The sequence below is a fragment of the Oncorhynchus tshawytscha genome, linkage group LG30 (genome assembly GCF_018296145.1).
Source record: "Oncorhynchus tshawytscha isolate Ot180627B linkage group LG30, Otsh_v2.0, whole genome shotgun sequence".
Taxonomy (NCBI): Eukaryota; Metazoa; Chordata; class Actinopteri; order Salmoniformes; family Salmonidae; genus Oncorhynchus; species Oncorhynchus tshawytscha.
In genome coordinates, this window is record NC_056458.1 from 19,664,999 (window position 1) to 19,690,331 (window position 25,333).

Genomic DNA, 25,333 nt, shown 5'->3' on the forward strand with positions numbered 1-25,333 from the left:
CTCTTCCACCCATTGTGTATGTCGCACACTGTGACTCACCCTAATGAGTGTGTGTGTTTTGGCTCTGATCTCTCTCCGTTCCCAGAGAGGGTGAGAAGCCAAAGAACCCGATGGTGGAGCTGTTCTATGGCCGGTTCCTGGCTGTTGGTGTTCTCGAAGGTAAGAGAGGGAAGCAAGCATGTTAGAACATCCCTGGGTAAGAGGAGACGTGACGTGAGAGTTAAGTCTCAGCTGCCAGTTTCCTGCTTCGAAGCAGCAGCAAGGAGAGGGAGAGTCCTTGCCCCCGATAATTAAAGGTGACCTTGTTTTAATGAGATGTGGCGCATGTAAAAGCACAAGGCTGCAGAGCATTGATCCTTGAGGACCTTGACATCTGATTGGAATTTAGCTTATTATGCATGACAATACTGGTCCAGGGCCACCAGACACAAAGCTGGGCCAGCAAGGCAGCTTTTGCTCCTCTCATCCTTAAATGACCTTAATGCCACATTTGCATGTCCGCTAACTTCTCCTCTCTGGGTACTGTTTTTTGTTGTTGTTGTTGTCAGTCCGTACTCCGTTGCTGTAGTCCGTGCAGTGGGTTGGCTAAAGGTATCCGCATGCTTCCCATCCGGAACAGTTTGTGCGTATATTATGATGACATTTTGAGACGTTTTTGTTCGGCTGTTCTTCAGACGGCTGTTCTTGCACACAACATTTTTCTCTCGAGGCAAGCTGAAGTTCGGAAGCTGAAGTCTAAGCCCCTTCATTGGTGATTGGTCAGCAGTAAGGAATCTTCAATGTAGTATTTATCATTCAGCTATGAGACGACTCATTTTTTTGCATATTTTTTTTTTTACTTGAGATGTAAAACTTAAGATCTCCTCAGCCAAAACGTAAAAATGTATTTCTTGAGTTATCTTAGATTAATTCGGACTATTTTGAGGAGGTGTATACTGGCTATGGCGTCTCAAGATGGCCGAACAGTACTATTGCCGCAGGTATGGTCAAAGGTATGCGAGCACACTTGTTCGGTTTGCCTAGCCGATTTTGGCTAGGCGCCATCCGAACTGAAGCATGCAGCAGTCTTAAGGCTCTGCAGGGGAGCAAGCTGAGCTGTATTTACAGTCAGTTAGTGGATGTGATCTTGATCAAGTATTTGTTTTCTGCCTTTTATTGAGCTTGCTTGGTGCAATGGAACCAATGGTAAAGCCCCAGAAAGTATAAACCCTGCCCATCTGGCATACTGAATAGGCTCAATCAAACAAATCCTATTTGAACTCAGGCATGGCTATGATGACTGATGCTGAACTCAACCTGCCTGTAAATTAGTGTGAAATGGGTCTTCTCTCACACACACTTGACCCACTTCCTCACCATATGGTACACACAGGCTAGGTCCGTACCTCTGAGGAATAATACTGCATAATAGGGCACAACTGCCTCTACCAAATCACAGTGCTTCTTGAATTAGTTGTTGTTGGTAGGGCCCAACTGTGGTTATGTGTGGGTGTGTGAGGAATGCTTGTGTTGGTGCATAAATGTTGTTTACATTTCTGTGCTGCTGCTCCCTTTCCCCACAGGAAAGAAGTTTGAGAACACTGAGATGTTTGGGCAGTACCCCCTGCAGGTGAATGGCTTTAAGGACCTGCATGAGTGTCTGGAGGCGGCCATGATTGAGGGGGAGATCGAGTCCCTGCACTCATCAGCAGAGAACTCTGCCAAGTCTGGACAGGAGGTCAGTGCTGCTGCTCATTAAAGAACAACTAACACTGGAGTTTTAACTGTAATACATGTGTAATAGGAATAATGAAACTCCAAAACATGTTCCAAACCTATAGTTAGACACATACAAAATGTACAGGCAACAAAATTATACTGGAAGTACCATTACATTTCTGTTCGACAACCAAATGTTACCAGTAAAACAGCCCATCTAGGCCTACTTAAAAATAGACGGTGCTTGAATAATTCAGGAGATGTGGGGGACTGACTGACTACCTGCCCCAACGCATAGTGTCGACTGTAAAGTTTGGTGGACATGGACATTCTAGATGATTCTGTACTTCCAACTTTGTGCCAATAGTTTGGGGAAGGACCTTTCCTGTGTCAGTATGACAATGCCCCTGTGCACAAAGTGAGGTCCATACAAAAATGGTTTGTCGAGATCGGTGTGGAAGAACTTGACTGGCGTGCACAGAGCTCTGACATCAACCCCACAGTAGCCTAACATAGCAGGCGTAAAAGAAACACAGAGCGGACAAGTAGGCTCGCAAAGGATTATGGTCATTATACTTAATGAGCATAGTTTAGCGCAAAAAACATGTTGAATGTTGGCCTGTTGGAAAGTACAGCTCCTTACTACAGTAGCTTGCAAAAGTATTCACCCCTTTGGCATTTTTCCTATTTTGTTTCCTTACAACCTGGAATTAAAATTGATTTTTGGGGGGTTTGTATCGTTTGATTTACACAACATGACTACCACTTTGAAGATGCAAAATATGTTTTTATTGCGAAACAAATAAGACAAAAAAACAACTTGAGTGTGCATAACTATTCACCCTCCCAAAGTCAATACTTTGTAGAGCCACCTTTTGCAGCAATTACAGCTGCAAGTCTCTTGGGGTATGTCTCTCTAAGCTTGGCATATCTTGCCACTGGGATTTTTGCCCATTATTCAAGGTTAAACTGCTCCAGCTCCTTCAAGTTGGATGGGTTCTGCTGGTGTACAGAAATCTGTAAGTCATAGCACAGATTCTCAATTGGATTGAGGTCTGGGCTTTGACTAGGACATTCCACGACATTTAAATGTTTCCCTTAAACCACTCGAGTGTTGCTTTTGCAGTATGCTTAGGGTCATTGTCCTGCTGGAAGGTGAACCTCCATCCCAGTCTCAAATCTCTGGAAGACTGAAACAGGTTTCCCTCAAGAATTTCCCTGTATTTAGCACCATCCATCATTCCTTCAATTCTGACCAGTTTCCCAGTCCCTGCGATGGAAAAACATGGGATGGTGATCTCGGGGTGATGGAAGGTGTTGGGTTTGCGCCAGACAGCCTTTTCCTTGATGGCCAAAAAGCTACATTTTAGTCTCATCTGACCAGAGTACCTTCTTCCATATGTTTGGGGAGTCTCACACATGCCTTTTGGTGAACACCAATTTGTTTCTTTAAGCAATGGCTTTTTCTGGACACTCTTCCGTAAAGCCCAGCTCTGTGGAGTGTTCGGCCTGAGGTGGTCCTATGGACAGATACTCCAATCTCCACTGTGGAACTTTGCAGCTCCTTCAGGGTTATCTTTGGTCTCTTTGTTGCCTCTGATTAATGCCTTCCTTGTCTGGTCTGTGAGTTTTGGTGGACGGCCCTCTCTTGGCAGGTTTGTTGTGGTGCCATATTCTTTCAAATTTGTAATGGTGGTCCGTGGGATGTTCAAAGATGTTCTGATATTTTTTTTATAACCCAACCCTAATCTTAATCTGATTTATCTCTAGGGAAATTGCGCAATGTGTGCATTGAGAAAGAAACGGGATGAAATGAAACTCAAATAATTGAACTGACATTGGTCAATTAGTTGTTTAAAATACAAAAAATAACATTTCTGTTTTTCACTCAGCACTACTAAAGGCACAACAATATTAGTGGAACAGGCATGAGTCATGTAGGAATGCTTTCAAAACACGCTGTTCAAGACTACTGATTCCTTAGTGCCCAATTAAAAATGTTTATGGATACCGCATGACTCATGACCCATTAGAAACATTTTGGAATTCCTTTCAGCACTGGTTTACCGAACTCCCTCCTGTCTTGACCTTTGAACTGTCAAGATTTGAGTTCAACCAAGCTTTGGGTCGACCTGAGAAGATCCACAGCAAGCTGGAGTTCCCCTCCATGCTGTACATGGACAGGTAAGGAAACCTCCAACACACCTACCAGTCCAGCTGTACCTAAGGGAAAATGTATCAATTCAACAGGAGTAAGCAGCTAAGATGAACTGTTATTCACATCACATAGCCTAAATAACATATTATTTTGGGTTTCCTAGGCCCCTTTCAAATTAAGGGGCTTGAAAAAAGAAAATAAACATTATATTGAGATTTTACATTGAGCATGGGTTGTGGTCCTTTAATCTGGGATACAGGCCCATAGTTTTCCAAGGAACTTATATGATTTCTGTTGTTTTGTCAGGTATATGGACAGGAACCGAGAGATCACCAGGATTAAACGGGAAGAGATCAGGAGACTGAAAGAGCACCTGACTCTACTCCAACAGCGTCTGGAGAGGTGGGCTGGGCTGCTACACACACACACAAATCAAATCAAATCAAATCAAATTTATTTATATAGCCCTTCGTACATCAGCTGATATCTCAAAGTGCTGTACAGAAACCCAGCCTAAAACCCCAAACAGCAAGCAATGCAGGTGTAGAAGCACGGTGGCTAGGAAAAACTCCTCTGTTTACTATCGTAGGTTGATCAACTATCAAAGGGATGGTGTTCATAGATACCATATGTGTTATGCTTCTAACCAAGTATCTTGCTTTGCTTTTACTCTTTAACTGAAAGATGCGTTCTCATTCTCAGTACGGTTTGTCATCCTCTCTCTGTTCTACTCTCTCGCTCTCTGTGTCCCCAAGGTATCTGAGCTATGGCTCCGGCCCCAAGAGGTTTCCTCTGGCAGATGTCCTGCAGTACGCCATGGAGTTTACTTCCAGTAAGCCAGTCTGCACCTCTCCTGTGGGGGACATTGATACATCAGCACCCCCTGGTGGCACAACAGGGCAACTGCTGTCCGCTTCAAGGCAAGTCATGAAACACAGAGCATGCCACACACTGTCTCCCTGAGTCATGATTTAAGTGTGCATGTTTCTGACTTTGCTTTTGTCAGATAATCTGTCTGATTTAAGCTGTTGACTTAGTGTGGTTCAGAAGTATTGAGTTGTGGTTTTGACTTATTTACACTCGCCCGACATTACAGCACAGCCGAACAGGGTCCCTCTACCCCTCCAGAGGGTTTGGCCCTCGCCCTGGCTCTCACCCCGGCCCCCTCCACCCAGCAGAGAGTGCCTATCCACAAGCCCTTCACCCAGTCCCGACTGCCCCCTGACCTGCCCATGCACCCGGCCCCACGACACATCACTGAGGAGGAGCTCCAGGTGCTGGAGGGCTGCCTGCACCGCTGGAGGAGTGAGGTGGAGAATGATACCCGTGGTACGTACAGTAACAGTCAAAAGTTTGGAGACAACCTACTCATTTAGGGGTTTTTCTTTAGTTTTTATTATTTTCTACATTGTAGAATAATAGTGAAGACATCAAAACTATGAAATAGCACATGGAATCATGTTGTAACCAAAAAAGTGTTAAAAATCTAAATATATTTTATATTTGAAATTCTTCAAAGGAGCCACCATTTGCCTTGATGACAGCTTTGCACATTTGGCATTCTCTGTTTTGGGTCATTTTCCTGTTGTAAAACAAATGATAGTCCCACTAAGCGCAAACCAGATGGGATGGCATATCGCTGCAGAATGCTGTGGTAGCCATGCTGGTTAAGTGTGCCTTGAATTCTAAATAAATCACTGACCGTGTCACCAGCAAAGCACCATCACACCACCACCTCCATGCTTTACGGTGGGAACCACACATGCGGAGATCACCTACCCTGCCTCTCACAAAGACACAGCAGCTGGAACCAAAAATCTCCAATTTGGACTCATCAGATCAAAGGACAGATTTCCACCGGTCTAATGTCCATTGCTCATGTTTCTTGACATTCTTATTGATGTCCTTTAGTAATGGTTTCTTTGCAGCAATTCAACCATGAAAGCCTGATTCACTCAGTCTCCTCTGAAGAGTTGATGTTGAGATGTGTCTGTTACTTGAACTCTGAAGCTTTTATTTCGGCTGCAATCTGAGGTGAAGTTAATTGCCTTATGTCGTAAAGTAATGATGGACTGTCTTTTCTCTTACTATGGACTTGATCTAAGTAGAGCTATCTTCTGTATAACAACCCTACCTTGTCACAACACAACTGATTGGTTCAAACACATTTAAGAAGGAAAGAACTTCCACAAATTTAACAAGGCACACCATTTCAGGGGACTATATCATGAAGCTGATTGAGAGAATGCCAAGACTGAGGAAGATTAGAAAATATTTTTTGATTTAACACTCTTTTTGGATACTACATGATTCCATATGTGTTATTTCATCATTTTGATGTCTTCACTATTATTCTACAATGTTGAAAATAGTAAAGAAATAAAGAGAACCCTTTGAATGGGGTTTGTTTTAACCTTTGACTGGTACTGTATGTCACCTCTGACCTCATCCAGCCTTGTAAACCCAATATGCTGTATTATACCTCTGTCTCTTATTATCTCAAGCACAAAAATGTATGAATTCTAGAGATGGGTTGATTTGTCTTCTCCAGATCTTCAGGGCAGTATATCCAGAATCCACAGGACCATTGAGCTTATGTACTCTGACAAGTCCATGATGCAGGTAAAATGTGCCCTTCCTAAACCTGACAATACACCTTCACACAAATACCATACATTCATTGGCTGTAATACAAAAATACCAAATTAATGATGCACTATTATCTTGATTTGAGAACGCTCACATTTTTCCATGACCAGTGTTCACTCCGGATGGTCACTCATTGTCTCCTGCTGTCTCCCAGGTTCCGTACCGGCTGCATGCGGTGTTGGTGCATGAGGGCCAGGCCAATGCTGGACACTACTGGGCCTACATCTATGACCCCCACCAGCGGTGCTGGATGAAGTACAACGACATCTCAGTCACCAAGTCCTCCTGGGAGGAGCTGGTCAGGGACTCGTTCGGAGGCTATCGCAACGCCAGCGCCTACTGCCTCATGTACATCAACGACAAGAAACCCTTCCTCATAGAAGGTAGATACTGCTTCTTCTGTTCCTCAATCAGCATTATCCCACATCTTTATTTTGACCTTGCTTTTCTAGTGGTGTACTTCAGCTTTGTTTTCTTCTTTCTTGTGATCATCATTAACTATGACCACTGTCCTCAGAGTATATGATGCAAGGTAGTTAGTTATTGTTAGGCTCTGTTTGTGCTGCAACTTGGACAGGATGTTCATGTACCGCAAACCACTATTATAAACTGGTTACCAATGTAATTAGAGCAGTAAAAATAAATATTTTGTCATACCTGTCAGCCACTCTGGAGAGTGAAAAACGGTGAATATTCAGTGCTCGAACCCCCCAGTTTATAAATTCCCATATTTGACTATCTGTTTGTCTGGTTGTGTGTGCAGAGGAGTTTAATAAGGAGACGGGCCAGATGCTGAGTGGTCTGGATAAGCTCCCCCCAGACCTGAAGGCCTACGTGAAGGAGGACAACGGCCTGTTTGACAAGGAGATGGAGGAGTGGAACACACTGCAGGCACGCAAGGCCCAGCAAGAGAAGCTGGCCCTGGCTGTGGCCACCGCCGCAACCGCTGCAGTAGCAGAAACAACAGCAACAACAACGTCCTCTCAGCCTATGAGTACAGAGCCCAGTACACCAGACAACTCAGGTGAGGGTCAAGGCATGGTCACATATTCCATTTATACACTTCTGAGCTGAGCGGTGCTGACTAGTGAAGGGAAGGTCGACTCTTTTTACTAACTCAGATCTTTTCAACTCTTTGTCAAAAGAACGAATCCTTTTGACTCCTTTTGTTCATTTGATTCCGTAATGCTCTGAGCATGCAGGACCGCCCTACCAGCTAACAATGAACTAAAAACTCAATAGAATCTGGTTTCTACGTAGGAACCGACTAATATAAGATTTTTGGGTCCGATACCAATTTTAGGGAGGCAACAGTCACCGATTACCAATATGTTTTTGTTTAGAGGTGTTGTGCTCCAAATTGAGCTATTAACTAAATATTAAAATGATAATTATTTTATACAACATGAATTAACATTTTATTGGTGGTTTACATTATAACTACCAAAAAGCAACTTTATCCTCTATAAATAAGAAAGTATATACAAAACCCTTATTCAGTTTACCTTCTTAGGTACAACTTAAAGATGCACAATACAGAAATCACTCCGCCATTTCCTGGTTGCTAAAATTCTAATAGTTCGCCTAATTTCAGTTTGTGACCAAGCAAGTATAGTGTAGAGAATCATTGTACAATCTAAACCGCTTTGAAATATATTTTCCATAACCAAAAATATTGCGTTTTCAGCTGTTTGTAGTTGGTGTACAAAACCGAATGTAAAAAACGCTAAAATACTTCAGCTGTGGAAGCAGAGTAGCTTTCAATTAGTGACAGATCTATAACTCACATTTCTATGTGAATTTGGTTGGTCGCCCAAAATGTGACATATTGCAGCTTTAAAGATTTCTATATCTATGGCAGTGGATAAATATGCAGAAGTGTTTGTGCTGAAACACCACAAGCACACTAATAAACCAGAAGGGCTGAATTAATTCAACTTTAGCTCACAGTAAATATGAAACTGTACAAACTCTGCAGGGAAATGCAGTAGCATGCAGTTTGCAAAGACACCACTAGATGTCAGCACTTGTATTGAGTAGATTCAATATAGTGCTTTTCAACAGTCAAAGGTCATGTAAAGAAACACTTTATGGCAAGCACTTGCTAGCTGTTTATTATGAACATGTTTTCTTACTGAATCCATAATCTAAATTACTTTTTTATGCAGTACAAAATGTATTTGCTATATATTTCAACTGCAAATGGCATGTGCTGGGGACTGAATGTTCATGCAGGAAAATACACTTGCCTCAATGGTTTTAGTCACAAACGTTCTAACTATCTAGCTAACAATCGTATCTCATCATGAATGCAAGCACATGGCCTGAATGATAGAACTGCGCCAACTGTTTTTTTGTAGACTGCAAATTTCGGAAAACTAACTGCATTTTAATGAGCAAGCCCACCTTCATGACCTTTCTTTTGTAAGTTGGTATAGAATCAGCATGATCCCCTCTGTCGAATATGCTTGGACCTTCTTTTTTTGTATTAACACACACGTCCCCAATAAAGAAAATGAGAATTATAAACAGGTTCAGCCCCTGGTTCGACCGTGATCTGGCAGAGTTACTCCACCTCAAGAATTCCATTTGGCGAAAGGCTCGGTACACGCATACTGGAGGGCTGCCTCGTTCAGATAAATTAGAAATAAGTGAGCTCAGGCAATCCGGAAGGCCAAACAAAGTTAGTTTCTTTAAGGAGCAGTTCTCTCTCTGTGGGTCTAACCCTAAGAAGTTCTGGAAAAAGGTTAAAGACCTAGAGAATAAACCCTCCTCACCACAGCTGCCCATGTCCCCTAATGTTGATGATGTGGTTGTTACTGACAAGGAGCACATGGCTGAGCTCTTTAATCACCACTTCATTAAGTCAGGATTCCTATTTGACTCATCCATGCCTCCTTGCCTGTCCAACATTTCCTCATCTCCCACCCCTTCTATGCAACTAGCCCCAGTGCTCCTCCCTCCTTTAAAAAAAATAATTCTGAACTGCCTCTTGAGATGGTTTAACTTATAAAATGGCAGCATATCTACTGTGGAGAGACCAGAACAACAGAATTCCTCAGAGAATAATTTGAGACCGGTTGAATCCTGTGAGTTTTATGATAACGATGAGTTTTCAAGGAGATACCGCTTCTTCAACGACTCTGTGATGCAACTGGAAAGAAAGAGTGGACCAACCGTTAAGCATGGGAGTGATAGGAACGAGGCTGTACCCCCACTACTTCAGCTTCTGGTGGCCCTACAGTTCTATGCAACGAGATGTTTCCAGATGGTGATCTTTTTTTGGATGGGGACTCCACAAGTCAACCGTCGGCAGGATTGTAGTCAGTGTCCAGTGCTATTGCCGGTCTGAAGAATCAGTACATGAGGTTCAACCCTACAGAGGAAACACCAGCTGGATTTTACTGTTTGATTTTACTGTTTAGTACTTGCAAATAACAGATTTTATTTCAAATCAGCCAACCATGACAACCTTTCACGATGGAGTTTCAGTAGCTCTACATAGTTCTTATTTCATCAAGGGACAGCAACTTTGGCCTCATTTGTGAAGTAGGCTAGCTACTTCGTTTCAACTCACGAAATACCTCATATATTGGTGTAACATGTCACTAATCATAGTTTAAAAACGTTAATCTGGATCAGTAAATCTATGATTTTAAATTAAGTGGTGCAGCACATCTCTGCTTACCATTGTAAATAAGCATTTGTTCTTAACTGACTTGCCTAGTTAAATAAATAAAATAATAATAAATCAACCGTGCCTATACAAGCTATTGACATGTTGAGGGTTGACTTTTGTCTGACTTCTGCCGTTATGATAATTCCAGGGAACCGTGTCGGACTCCATTAATATTTGGACATAATATTTGGACATGGACATGATTAAATGGCTATGTTCTCTCTGTTTATCATTACAGTAAGCTAGCTACCGGTATATCAATGATCTAAATTGCTTAGTTATACAGTATCAGTCAAAAGTTTGGACACCTACTCGCCTACTCTTTATTTTCCTATTTTCTACATTGTATAATAATCCATTTAGAATTCAGGCTGTAACACATTGTGGAATATGTCAAGGGGTATTAATACTTTCTGAAGGCACTGTAAATTATAGTGCAACATGGGTAAGCTCTGGCTACTGTCTTTCAGCTCTCTTTTTTAAAAATAAATAAATGTTTACTGGTGTGGGCATTTTTAACCAAATTTGAAATATATATTTTAATATACCAAAGTATCACCTATCACACCATATAAAGGAACAACCTAATCATTTTTTCAGGAAATGTAAATGACTGGATTTATGTCAACTCCGTCAGACATCATAAGACATTCATTTTTATAATTATTGATTGTTTAGATTATTCAAATATATAATGCAAATCTCAATTGTATTTCACTATTAAAATATGAATAGCCCAGGGTTAATTTTGTTAGAATATAAAACATGTATAATGCAAACATCCCTTAGGTCTAGCACAGCAAATACTTCAATTGTTTAAGCATATGTTGCAGAACAGTGATTACAATATGTTTTTCAGAATATTCACAAAAACATTTATCTGAAGGGGGTTAGCAATCAGTGATGGAGTTGACGACACTCAAAACAAACATATTTTTGTCTCAATAAAAACAAATATACCCAATAAAAACAAATATTCTATCAGATCTTTCAGTACTCTGACAGAGTTTAAATCTTACGGAGTTGTTCAATTAAAATAAAATAAAAAATCTTCATTCAGTTGTTACACACGGTAGCAATTTAGTTTTCCCTCGGTTGCGTTATGATTCCTGGTTTAATTTAGGATTTTAGACAAATTTGACAGAACACATCTTTTAGGAATCATAGTTTTGAGAGAAGTATATTTAAAGTAACAGAGGGCTATTGCAAGAAACTACATATGATAATTGTTAAATGAATATACATTTTTAGGCCTTTTATTGTAAACATTTTTTGGGGAGTTTTGGAAACTGGGATGCTTTGCTCCTGACAAGGGCATTTCCAGGCATAGAGCCGGCATGGACGTTTATAGTATTGAGAATATCCAAAACAAATATTTCCCTTAAATGTAAATTTTTAAGCTCAATTAATAAAAAAAAAACGAAACAATATTCTATAAAAATTAAGCTTCCCTGCCGGGCAAGGATTGTCCCGACTTCCTGAGAATCCCTGAGCTAATTTCCTGCTATTCTACAAATTTTGCCCTGAGGCCGAGAGAAATCATAACATTTTAAAGCTAATTTCCTGTAATTCTGACTTGTTACTATAGTATCTATTGAGGCCTGACATCCAAGGGGACCCCCCAAAGATAAACATTTCGGGTGGTGTGGGCTACGGGAGGTTGTGCTACGCCCGTAGTAAACACCTTTTTCTTCTCTATACTGCCTGCAGCATGATATATTTTCATGCACGCACATATGATAGATAGTTGGTCGGAGCATGTCTCCAGAGCTGCTCAGCCTGAGGAGCACGTATTAATCCTACTGTATTCATGGGGGCCAGCAGGTCAAATGAACAACTAAAGTCCTGAAAAATACGAATCATGACTGACCAGTCAGTAAAAAGAGTTGTTCAATAACAACCAATAATTTGCGAACTGCACATCACTAGGTGCTGGCCTGGTTACACATCCACCATAGTTTATGGAAGTGTAAAAATAACATTTCCAGACCAGCATAGTTTGGGCGTGGTGCAGATGGGCACAACAGTATAAAAAATATTTTAGACAGACTAGATTTTGCTTGCCTGTAGTAGTGTATCTCATGTTGGTTGTTGGTTTGTGTGTGGTTCCTCCAGCTCCACAGCAGGACCCAGAGTACATGGAGCAGCCGTCCCCCACAGACTACTCCAGGCACTTGCAGGAGGACACCGAGAGGGCCATCTCCAAAGCTGCAGCCGAGCAGCAGGAGGAGAGGAGCCCTGAGGGACTGCTTACTGCAGTAAGACCATATAGCACATAACACATACACACATACTCCACCTCTTACACACACACGCTATACAACTGCTCCTTCTACGCTCACTTCAAAGAACCACGTAGGCCTACCACTCAACCCCAGTAAAGTTATTTTCATCCTTTTTTCTCTTTCTGTTTAACTTCGCCCTCCATGCTTCTTTCTTTCCCCTTTTCTTTCCCCTTCTCTTCTCCTTTTTCTTTCTAGCTCTCTCCACAGTCCTGTGGGGAGAGTGTCTCCCCACGCCTTCCCCCCCAGCCTGAGATCAAGGTGAACCCTGAAACCCCTCTCGTGCCTCCGTCTGACCCCCCTGTGAAGGATAAGGCCCCTGCCCACCGTATTGTAGAGGTGGCCATCCCCCAGGTGGGAAGCTTTGTCGTCGGGGGGAGGGGTGTAACAAGTGATGAGGTAGTGCTCAACACTCCTCTCACTCAGCGGACTTATTTGGTGTGCTAAAAAGTCTCTTGCCTGTTGGTGATGTTCTCCTCTTGGCTCTCCTACAGGCTTTTCACACCTGAGTAAATCTTAATTCAGAGCAGTTTTCAAACCAGAGTCATGGTCAGCTCAAGGCAAGTCACTGTTGCCATTTTCAACCAAACCTCTTGGCAGACCAAGATAGGGTGCTATAGTAGACTACAGCTAGTGTACTACCCTAGACGATGAAACTAGCCTTGGGCTAGCTATAAAAAGATAGTGTGAAAAGCCTATCCCTGTCAAGACTACTTGCAACAGAAGCACTCTACTCTACACAGAGATATTTGGACAAAAACTTCACCTAAACAGTGACTCAATTGCCTAGAGTGTTTATTTTTGCTACTGAGAAATAAACAGCATCTCAGGAGCAAATATTAAATGTAATTTGCGCGGTTATATCTTACTGTTTCTAACATCCTTTTTGGTTCATACAAATAGGTATCATATAAAACCCTTTGGGATGGAAAAATACAAGCTTAATGTAACTGCATCGTCTCACTGCTCCTATCAATAAATTAGTTTGTTTTGCTTGGTTTGTCATTTTCAAGAGAGTCTGGCGAAAAATGTTGTCAAAGTGCTGTAGTAGAATCAATGTTTAATTTCTATGCCCTTAAATAGACCAAAGACTGTCTGCTTGCTATACCACGCTAGGACTGTATAGGACTGTCGGTAGAGACTCTTTACCATAAGGACCTCAACATTCACAGGGCTGCCTTTCACAGAGACTGTCATTCACATGGCAACTTATTTTAAATCATCCATTGTGTCCTTCACATGGCGAGCTGTGTGTGTACCTCACATTAGTAGAGTGACTCTAACATACAGTACCAGTCAAAAGTTTGGACACACCTACTCATTCAAGGGTTTTTCTTTATTTTTACTATTGTCTACATTGTAGAATAATAGTGGAGACATCAAAACTATGAAATAACAGACATGGATTCATGTAGTAAACAAAAAAGTGTTAGAATATATATTTTGATTTGTTTAAGTAGCCACCCTTTGCCTTGATGATAGATTTGCACACTCTTGGCATTCTCTCAACCAGCTTCACCTGGAATGCTTTTCCCAACTGTCTTGAAGGAGTTCCCACATATGCTGAGTACTTGTTGGCTGCTTTTCCTTCACTCTGTGGACCAACTTATTCCAAAACATCTCAATTGGGTTGCGGTCGGGTGATTGTGGAGGCCAGGTAATCTGATGCAGAACTCCATCACTCTCCTTGGTCAAATAGCCTTTATACAGTCTGGAGGTGTGTTGGGTCATTTGTCCTGTTGAAAAACAAATGTATCACTAAGTGCAATCCAGATCGGATGGCTTATCGCTGCAGAATGCTGTGGTAGCCATGCGGGTTAAGTGTGCCTTGAATTATAAATAAATCAGACAGTGTCACCAGCAACGCACCCCCAAACCATCACACCACCACCTCCATGCTTCACGGTGGGAACCACACATGCAGAGATCATCTATTCACCTACTCTGTGTCTAACAAAGACACAGTGGTTGGAACCAAAAATCTCCATTTTGGACTCATCAGACCAAAGGACAGATTTCCACCACTCCATTGCTCATATTTCTTGGCCCAAGCTAGAATCTTCTTATTGGTGTCCTTTAGTAGTGGTTTCTTTGCAGCAATTTGACCATGAAGGCCTGATTCAAACAGTCTCCTCTGAAGAGTTGATGTTGCGATGTGTCTGTTACTTGAACTCTGTGAAGCGTTTATTTGGGCTGCAATCTGAGGTGCAGTTAACTCTATTGAACTCTGGGTCTTCCATTCCTGTGGCGGTCCTTAACGCTTAATGGTTTTTGTGACTGCACTTGAAACTTTCAAAGTTCTTGAAATTTTCCGTATTGACTGACCTTCATGTTTTAAAGTAATGATGGACTGTTTCACTTTGCTTCTTTGGCAAAGAGAAACGTTGTTTGCACGACTCGAACACCATTAAGTTTGCCGATGACACAAGTGGTAAGGTGGGTCACCGACAATGATGAGACAGCCTATAAGGAGGAGGTCAGAGACCTGAACGTGTGGCGCAAGGACAACAACTTCTCCTTCAACGTGATCAAGACAACGTAGAAGATTGTAGACTACAGGAAAAGGAGGGCCGAGCACGCCCCCATTCTCATCGACGGGGCTGCAGTGGAGCAGGTTGAGAGATTCAAGTTCCTTGGTGTCCACATCACCAACAAAATAACATGGTCCAAACACACCAAGACAGTTGTGAAGAGGGCACGGCAAAACCTATTCCCCCTCAGGAGACTGGAAAGATTTGGCATGGGTCCTCAGATCCTCAAAAGATTTTACAGCTGCACCATCAAGAGCACTGACTGACTGATTGCATCACTGTCTGGTATGGCAACTGCTCGGCCTCCTACCACAAGGCACTACAGAGGGTAGTGCGTACGGCCCAGTACATCACCGGGGCCAAGCTTCCTGCCATCCAGGACTTCTATATCAGGTTGTGTCAGAGGAAGGCCCTAAAAATTGTCAGACTCCAGCCACCTAAGTCCTATACTGTTGTCTCTTCTACCGTGTGGTACCAGAGCGCCAAGTCTAGGTCCAAGAGGCTTCTGAACAACTTCTACCACCAAGCAATAAGACTACTGAACATTTAATCAAATGGTTCCCCAGACTATTCGCATAACCCCCCCCCCCTGTAAGCTCTACACCTGTTGTAATTGTATTTGAAATTTGAGCTGTTCTTGTTCTTTTGCCAAATAGTGCTATCTTCTGTATATCAGTCCTACCTTGTCACAACACAACTAATTGGCTCAAACAAATTAAGAAGGATATAAATTCCACAAATTAACTTTTAACAAGGCACATCTGTCAATTGAAATGCATTTTAGGTGACTACCTCATGAAGCTGGTTGAGAGCAGAGTGTGCAAAGCTGTCATCAAGGCAAAGGGTGGCTACTTTGAGGAATCTCAAATATAAAATAACACTTTGTTTTGGTTACTACATGATTCCATATGTGTTATTTCACTGTTTTGGTGTCTTCACTATTATTCTACAATGTAGAAAACAGTAAAAAAATAAAAGAATGAGTAGGTGTGTCCAAACCTTTGACTGTATGCATTGTCTGCTGACTTATGTATGGTAGTTCTCACATAGTGCTGTACCAGAAAAGGGTATTATTTTGGGGGTTTGCTGGGCTCGTTAAATTTTAAGGGGATCTACTTTCTACTATTGTAACATGCTTCCACTCCTTGGGTACTGCAGGCCATGATGACTCCAAACATGCAGGGTATTATAATGTCCATTGGCAAAGCAAGGACTGTGTTTGAAAAGCTTGGGCCTGAAGCGGCCTTCTTCAAGGTACATTCCGTTCTCATTTCTCTTTCACACCTTTATTCACTCCTTCTGTGATGCTGTACTTCTACTGCCTCTCAACAACCATCCTCCCATCCTGTTTTACCTAGCATTTCACTAGTTCTGTCTTTTTGAGTCAGTTGTTCTCATCAAAAGCATCCTACAGAAATTGGACTTGTTGTCACATGGACAATGAGGTTCATTTGAACAAAGAGAACTTGAATCAATGCTTTGAGTTTTGTTTACAAGGATGAGGAGGATGATGATGATCTTGACAACTCTTACGTGGAGACGATGGTTTTGTCTTCTGCTGCTGCAGATGTTCATCAATGTTCTAATCTAGGCCTACTCTGAAGTTCTAATGCTAGTTTGGCCTATCAAAGTCCATTCACTCCATGCTTGATCTATGTGTGTCAGGCCATTAAGGTGGAGTACACCCGTCTGCTGAGGTTTTCCCAGGAGGACACAGCCCCGGGGAGTGACTACCGACTGCAGCACGTCATCGTCTACTTCATCCAGAACCAGGCCCCCAAGAAGATCCTGGAGAGAACCCTCCTCATGCAGTTTGCCGACCGAAACCTGGGCTTTAACGAACGGTATTTATGGGTTAAACCTTATTTTATGGGTTAAACTCCTATTTGCTTAATTTTTGAATTATGAGTCTGTCCTATCTTTCTTTTGGTAAAAGAAAAAAGAAAACGCCAGTTTATTACCTCTGAACTTCACAAATTTACCAGCAGAGGGTAGCTGTGACCCACTTTCATCAGTGAATAGATTTTCCTCTATTCTGAGCAGGTATAATTAAGCAATAAAGCCAGAGGGGGTGTGGCATATGTCGAATATACCAATGCTTAGGGCTGTTCTTATGTACGGTACATCACTTCTGCCATGGTAAATTGGCCATATACCACAAACCTGAGGTGCCTCATTGCTATTATAAACTGGTTACCAATGTAATTGTAACAGTAAAAATAAATGTTTTGTCATACCTGTGATATACAGTCTGATATACCAGCATCCAGGAGTTAAACTACCCGGTTTATTAAGATTTCCTTCTTGCATGTGGCCTCAATCAGAAGCTCTGGAGAGGAGTGTGTGGTTTAGTAGTAGTGTTTCTCTGCAGTAAGCAGTCATTCATGGGGCCTGTGTGTCGTGGCCCCAGGACCAATGTGTACTGTTTCATCTCCTGGAGTAGCTAGTTCCTCACCAGTATGATTCACCATACCAACAGCACTCTCTCTCCCTTTCTCTTCTCTTTCCTTTTGCTTTCCCTTTCTCCTCCCCCCCCTCCCCTCTCAGGTGTAAGAGCATTATGAAAGTGGCACGTGCCAAACTAGACCTCATTAAGCCAGAGGAGATCAACATGGAGGAGTATGAGGTCAGCATTCTGAAACACTGGTTTTGACAGATTTACAATGTTTTGTCTGGAACATCTTATTAGGATGTTTTGTCTGATGAAATGAAACAGAATAAACTAGTATCAAAGTAATTTACATTTAAGTATACGGTTTAAATCATTACAATCTTTAAATTGTAACTGACCCCAATAAACTCTGCTATGGATAATCCAATGAAAAAAATATATATTGTTAAGCTTTTATGTACTAACAGTTAGATCCAAATGTTTTAGATCCGTCCTTAAAATCCTTTCAAGCTCTTTCTCATGAATTCTGTTCCCTACAATGTTCACAGATGTGGCATCAGGACTACAGGAATTTCCGTGAGACAACAATCTTCCTGATGATTGGCTTGGAGCTGTTCCAGAAGAAAAGGTGAGACTGCCAATTGACTGGACTGTTGTCACGTTCTTCTCTTCATGACCCAGAGCTTTCATTTCCGGCCTCATATCTAACTGCAAACAAATGGGAACTCACATTGCCCAACCATTTCAGTATAGAAAACATTTAAAATGTAGATTAAAATGCTCTCTAGATTATTGCATTATTAGTAGAAGCACCTGATAATGCAGCTTTGTTAAGCATGGGAACTTCCTAAAGTCACCTGTAGAGGGCAGCAGGTCCCTTAACACCCCCCATCCTTACATCTGGAGCTCAGTCAGTCTGGCATAGATCAAGATGGTTGTTCATGTACTTGGTTATTTCTTCTGTTAATTCTCCCTCCAATACATCTGTTTTAAATCTTCTTAATGAAAAAGGCCTGACTGTTCCAGCTCTACTATCCCTTGTAGACACAGCTAAAACTGATTTTATATGTCCCCTGCCTCTATTGCAGCATTTACACAGGTAGCCAGCCCAATTCTGACCTTTTTAAAACTTTTTTGACCAATCAGATCAGCTCTGAAAAGATCTGATGTGATTGGTCAAACGACCAATTAGTGGAAAACAGAATTGGGCCGCCTGTGTAAAAGCAGCCCTTGTGGTTAAATTTGTTCCACCCTGATTCTACTATAATGTATCTGACTGTGTCTGTTTCTCTGTAGCTTTGTGGAGGCATTGATGTACCTGATCTACTCATACCAGTACAACAGAGAGCTGTTGGTCAAAGGGTTGTACCGAGGTCACGACGATGAGCTCATAGGGCTCTACCGCAGAGAGTGCCTGCTGGTGAGACAACCCTCGCCCTGACATCATGCACAATCATACAACAACTGAACCACTGTTCTATTGGAAGTCTGCAAGTTGATCTTATTTAGTTAGTTCACGTAAGATGCGGTATGATTTTTTTATACTTCAGCAGATTTAGCATTTGGTACATACAATTTTTAAAGACTCAAAGTTTCACCCTAAATGTGAGGAAAGTGGTCAAAGTTAGTCCATTGTATTTTAAAGATCATCACGTTTCCAATCATATCAATAGGTCACAGTGGAAGTAGTTCAAGTCATTCCCTTTGAAAAATGAACACCACTATCCTCTGTCTCATCATCAGCAAGTCTCTCTGTCTCTGAGCACCTAACTCATTTGTGCCGTCCCGCTGGTCACAGTGACTAATGTCGAACAAGACTATCCCTCCACCCCATAATCTCTAGAATTGATGCAGGCTTGTTCCTGTTCTAGCAGAGATATTACATTGGCTTTTTTATTTCCCATAAAGATTCCCGCAGAACTTTTCTCAGCAGATGCTACAGTGCCTTCAGAAAGTATTCACACCCCTTTACTTTTCCAAAATGTTGTCTTACAGCCTGAATTTACATTCAATTCAACATGGAATTATGTTTTTTTTTAATGTTTAGAAATGAATTAAAAATGAAAAGCTAAAATGTCTTTAGTCAATACATTTTCAACCCCTTTGTTATGGCAAGCCTAAATGGGTTCAGGAGTAAAAAATGTGCTTAACAAGTCACATTATTTGCATAGACTCTGTGTGAAATAATAGTGTTTAGCATGATTTTTGAATGACTACTTACTCTCTGTACCCCACACATACAATTATCTTTAAGGTTGAGCAGAGAATTTCAAACACAGATTCAACCACAAAGACCAGGGAGGTTTTCTAATTCCTCACAAAGGGCACCTACAGTATTGGTAGAAAAAAACAGACATTGAATATCCCTTTGGGCATAGTAAAATTATTATTTACACTTTGGCTGGTGTATCAATACATCCAGTCACTATAAAGATACAGGCGTCCTTCCTAACTCAGTTGCCGGAGAGGAAGGAAATTGCTCAGGGATTCCATTGGTGACTTTAAAATAGTTACATGGCAGTGATAAGAGAAAATGGAGGATGGATCCAGGCTAGTGTTGTGCAGTAAAGTTACTAGTTCTACAGAGTGAAAAGAAGGAAGCCTGTACAGGATTAAAATATTCCAAAACATGCATCCTGTTTGCAATATGGCACTAAAGTAAAACTGCAAAAAACATGGCAAAGAAATTAACTTATTTTCCTGAATACAAAGTGTTATGTTTGGGGAAAATCCCACACAACATATCATGAGTACCACTCTTAATATTTTCAAGTATGGTGGTGGTTACATCATGTTATGGGTATGCTTGTCATTGGCAAGGACTAGGGAGGTCTTTTTAGGGTATAAAGAAACAGAGTAGAGCTAAGAACAGGCAAAATCCTAGAGGAAAACCTGATTCTGTCTACTTTCCAACAGACACTGGGAGACAAATGCTCCTTTCAGAATAATAACCTAAAACACAAGGCCAAATATACACTGGTGATTCTTCCCAAAACAACATTGTCTGTCTAGCGATGATCAGAGTTTTAACAAGTTTTTAAAAGGATAATGTACAAATATTGTATGTTCCAGGTGTGCAAAGCTCTTATACTTACCCAGAAAGACTCACAGCTATAATCGCTGTCAAAGGTGATTCTAACGTGCGAATACTTAAGTAAATTAGATATTTCATTTTCAATCAATTTGAAAAAATGTCTAAACATCTTTTCACTTTGTCATTATGGGGTATTGTGTGTAGATGTGAGAAAATACAGGAACCCTGTTCCTTCTCGTCGGCCCTGTTGCTGCTCCTGCACTCAGTAACCTTACACCGGCATTGTGCTCTTAATGTAATCATCCAAGTGGGAATAGGAAGCAGGAGGCCCAGCGAGTGTAAACACATTACCGTGAGACACGGCTGTGTCCTGAGCGAACCTCTGCTCTCTCCGTCAGGGCTCTGTTACAGTTAGAGTTATAGCCGCCATCTCAGATCTCTGGCCAGAACGAACCCCTGGCTCCCTGCTCGGGCCCGCTCTCTCAAGCCCTGCTGTTTACCTTCTGCCCTGTTTTAATTGAAAACACTGCTAACATTGACACAGTTAATGTACTGGGATCTTTTGTGTGTCCCCACCTAGTCCCTCTAATTCCGGAGTGACCGCCTGCCTCTGTGTAAGGTCTTTTCCACAGCTAAGGTCAGGGAGTTTGTGTCTGCAGCAGGGCAGGACTTGGCTAAGGAGAACAGAGCGAAGTGTCTACATCATCTAGTACGTCACTGCCCACGTCAGTACCACAGGCCTTGAGAACATCCTCTGATATTGACAGTGTGGATAGATGACTACCAGATAGTGGTAATGCAAATGGCCTGTGACTTACCTGGGCTGCAGCCTTTCATATAGAGGTGGTCTTGAATGTAAATACATATACATTAGCAATATATGAAAAAGTAATACCTGCCTGTCCTCTAAGTCTGTTTTGACAGAGTAGCTAATACTGGTAAATTTGTTAGCATACCACTTCAAGCTAATCCCTAAGTCGTCAATCTATATGTACAGTGGCAAGAAAAAGTATGTGAACCCTTTGGAATTACCTGGATTTCTACATAAATTAGTCATCAAATCTAAGTCACAACAATAGACAAACACAGCCTGCTTAAACTAATAACACACAAACAATTGTGTTTTTTTGTCTATTGAACACACCGTGTAAACATTCATATTGCAGGATGGAAAAAGTATGTGAACCCTTGGATTTAATAACTGGTCGACCCTTCTTTTGACAGCAATAACCTCAACCAAACGTTTTCTGTAGTTGTGGATCAGACCTGCACAACGGTCAGGAATTTTGGACCATTCCTCTTTACAAAACTGTTTCAGTTCAGCAATCTTCTTGGGATGTCTGGTGTGAACCACTCTCTTGAGGTCATGCCACAGCATCTTAATCGGGTTGAGGTCAGAACTCTGACTGGGCCACTCCAGAAGGCATATTTTCTTCTGTTGAAGCCATTGTTGTTGATTTACTTCTGTGTTTTGGGTCGCTGTCCTGTTGCATCACCCAACTTCTGTTGAGCTTCAATTGGTGGACAGATAGCCTTACATTCTCCTGCAAAATGTCTTGATAAACTTGGGAATTCATTTTTCCGTTGATGATAGCAAGTTGTCCAGGCCCTGAGGCAGCAAAGCAGCCCCAAACCATAATGCTCCCTCCACCATACTTTATAGTTGGGATGAGGTTTTGATGTTGGTGTGCTGTGCCTTTTCATCTCAAGCCATAGTGTTTTGTGATCCTTCCAAACATCTCAACTTTAGTTTAATCTGCCCACAGAATATTTTGCCGGTAGCACTGTGGAACATCCAGGTGCTCTTTTGTGAACTTCAGACGTGCAGCAATGTTTTTTTTGGACAGCAGTGGCTTCTTCCGTGGTGTCATCCCATGAATCCCATTCTTGTTTAGTGTTTTACGTATCGTAGACCTGTCAACAGAGATGTTAGCATGTTCCAGAGGGCGGCAGTGTAGCCTAGTGGTTAGAGCATTGGACTAGTAACCGAAAGGTTGCAAGTTCAAATCCCCGAGCTGACAAGGTACAAAATCTGTCGTTCTGCCCTTGAACAGGCAGTTAACCCATTGTTCCTAGGCCGTCATTGAAAATAAGAATTTGTTCTTAACTGACTTGCCTAGTAAAATAAAATAAAAAATATAAAAAATATTTGTAAGTCTTTAGCTGACACTAGGATTCTTCTTAACCTCATTGAGCATTCTGCGCTGTGCTCTTGCAGTCATCTTTGCAGGACGGCCACTCCTAGGGAGAGTAGCAACAGTGCTGAACTTCTGCATTTATAGACAATTTGTCTTACCATGGACTGATGAACATCAAGGCTTTTAGAGATACTTTTGTAACCCTTTCCAGCTTTATGCAAGTCAACAATTCTTAATCGTATGTCTTTTGAGATCTTTTGTTTGAGGCATGGTTCACATCAGGCAATGCTTCTTAAAAATAGCAAACTCAAATGTAATTTTGCAAGTGTTTTTTATAGGACAGCTCTAACCAATATCTCCAATCTCGTCTCATTGATTGGACTCCAGGTTAGCTGATTCCTGACTCCAATTAGCTTTTGGAGAAGTCATTAGCCAAGGGATTCACATACTTTTCCCAACCTACACTGTGAATGTTTAAATTATGTATTCAATATAGATAAGAAAAGTACAATAATTGGGGTGTTTATTAGTTTAAAAACATTGTTTGTCTGTGGTGACTTAGTTGAAGATCAGATCAAATTTGATGACCAATTTATGCAGAAATCTAGGCAATTCCAAAGGGTTCACATACTTTTTCTTGCCACTGTATGTGCTTTGCCCATTAGAAACTGAACGAGAATGCGGCGGGGATGTTTGAGTCTGGTGAGGAGCCGGAGGTGAGCAACGGCTTGAGCATCATGAATGAGCTGGTGGTGCCATGCATCCCCCTATTGCTGGTCCACGACATAGAGAAGGACCTGGTGTCTGTGGAGGACATGAGGAACCGCTGGTGCTCCTACCTGGGACAAGAAATGGAGCGTGAGTTTGTTTGTTTTAGGGCTGACCACCCCCCACCCAATTTAATCGATTGTTTGGTTGATAGACTGTTAGTCAACCAAGATTTTTTTTGTCGAGCAGTCTAAAATATATGCGGTACAAGTCAAAAGTTTGGACACACCTACTCATTCAAGGGTTTTTCTTTATTTTACTATTTTCTACATTGTAGAATAATAGTAAAGACAAACTATGAAATAATACATGGAATCATGTAGTAAACCAAAAAGTGTTTGAAAAATCTTAAATATAAAATATATTTTGATTTGTTTAAGTAGCCACCCGTTGCCTTGAGTTTTGCACACTCTTGGCATTCTCTCAACCAGCTTCACCTGGAATGCTTTCCCAACCGTCTTGAAGGAGTTCCCACATATGCTAGGCACTTGTTGGCTGCTTTTCCTTCAGTCTGTGGTCCAATTCATCCCAAAACATCTCAATTGGGTTGAGGTCGGGTGATTGTGGAGGCCAGGTCATCTGATGCAGCACTCCATCACTCTCCTAGGTCAAATAGCCCTTACACAGCCTGGAGGTGTGTTGGGTCATTGTCCTGTTGAAAAACACATGATAGTCCCACTAAGCGCAATCATTTGTTTTTCAACAGGACAATGACCCAAACCTGCCATCAAGGCAAAGGGTGGCTACTTTGAAGAATCTCAAATGTTAAAGTCAATTTATTCATTGTCGTTTGTTTGCGGCTCTCCTGTCAATGTTGAGTAAGGATATGCACTTGATTATACATAGAAGTAGGCCTATAAATATTTCTGATTGTCTTAACTCACCACCACTGTGGTAACTTCTGAAAGTAATTTTTTCTTCACCTCAAACGGCAAATAAACAAAGTCTGTTATACATCCATACGAAGCCTTCATTATAAATTCAATGAAACTATTCCACGAAAATGTGCATATAATAATCGTAACTGGCATGCAGATTGGTAGAAATGTTAAGATAAATTGTCACTCCAAATGGAAAAGGTTGCCGACCCCTGGTGTACCTACAGTATTAGGAGCATAACAGATTTTTTGGCTTTCTGGATCTCTGGCTCAGTCAAGTAATTTGTGTGTCTTAAAGCATCAGACAAGCTCAGTAGCCTACATATAGTTGATTTTATTCAAACACATAGTGTATGTATGTATGTATGTATGTATGTATGTATGTATGTATGTATGTATGTATGTATGTATGTATGTATGTATGTATGTATGTATGTATGTATGTATGTATTGTTGAAGTCAGAAGTTTACGTACACCTTAGCCAAATACATTTAAACTCTGTTTTTCACAATTTAATCCTAGTAAAAATTCCCTGCGTTAGGTCAGTTAGGATCACCACTTTATTTTAAGAATGTGAAATGTCAGAATAATAGTAGAGAGAATTATTTATTTCAGCTTTTATTTCTTTCATCACATTCCCAGTGGGTCAGAAGTTTACATTCACTCAATTAGTATTTGGTAGCATTGCCTTTAAATTGTTTAACTTGGATCAAGTGTTTTGGGTAGCCTTCCATAAGCTTCCCACAATAAGTTGGGTGAATTTTGGCCCATTCCTTCTGACAGAGCTGGTGTAACTGAGTCAGGTTTTTAGGCCTCCTTGCTTGCACATGCTTTTTCAGTTCTGCCCACAAATTTTCTATGGGATTGAGGTCAAAGCCCTCCCATAGAAACTTTGGAAGTATGCTTAGGGTCATTGTCCATTTGGAAGACCCATTTGTGGCCAAGCTTTAACTTCCTGACAGATGTCTTGAGATGTTGCTTCAATATATCCACATAATTGTCTTTCCTCATGATGCCATCTATTTTGTGAAGTGCACCAATCCCTCCTGCAGCAATGCGGTTGGGATGGTGTTCTTCGGCTTGCAAGCCTCCCCCTTTTTCCTCCAAACATAATGATGGTCATTA

The 25,333-nt window shown here is 41.4% G+C and overlaps 1 protein-coding gene across 4 annotated transcripts in view; it reads left to right on the forward strand.

Moving 5' to 3' along the window:
- LOC112245098 (ubiquitin carboxyl-terminal hydrolase 25) overlaps positions 1-25,333 on the forward strand; it is a 59,239-nt gene that overhangs the window by 31,530 nt on the left and 2,376 nt on the right. For 2 of the 4 annotated variants that reach the window (XM_042308982.1, XM_042308983.1), the window contains exons 9-25: positions 86-159; positions 1,563-1,717; positions 3,755-3,882; positions 4,163-4,258; positions 4,612-4,776; positions 4,953-5,185; positions 6,408-6,478; positions 6,660-6,888; positions 7,269-7,529; positions 12,300-12,442; positions 12,665-12,820; positions 16,156-16,251; positions 16,663-16,841; positions 17,545-17,623; positions 17,938-18,017; positions 18,686-18,809; positions 23,227-23,419. In XM_042308982.1, coding sequence (XP_042164916.1) covers positions 86-159; positions 1,563-1,717; positions 3,755-3,882; positions 4,163-4,258; positions 4,612-4,776; positions 4,953-5,185; positions 6,408-6,478; positions 6,660-6,888; positions 7,269-7,529; positions 12,300-12,442; positions 12,665-12,820; positions 16,156-16,251; positions 16,663-16,841; positions 17,545-17,623; positions 17,938-18,017; positions 18,686-18,809; positions 23,227-23,419 — 2,462 coding nt within the window. The remainder of the gene's footprint in view (positions 1-85; positions 160-1,562; positions 1,718-3,754; positions 3,883-4,162; positions 4,259-4,611; positions 4,777-4,952; positions 5,186-6,407; positions 6,479-6,659; positions 6,889-7,268; positions 7,530-12,299; positions 12,443-12,664; positions 12,821-16,155; positions 16,252-16,662; positions 16,842-17,544; positions 17,624-17,937; positions 18,018-18,685; positions 18,810-23,226; positions 23,420-25,333) is intronic. The other 2 variants (XM_042308984.1, XM_042308985.1) reach the window with 2 other exon arrangements.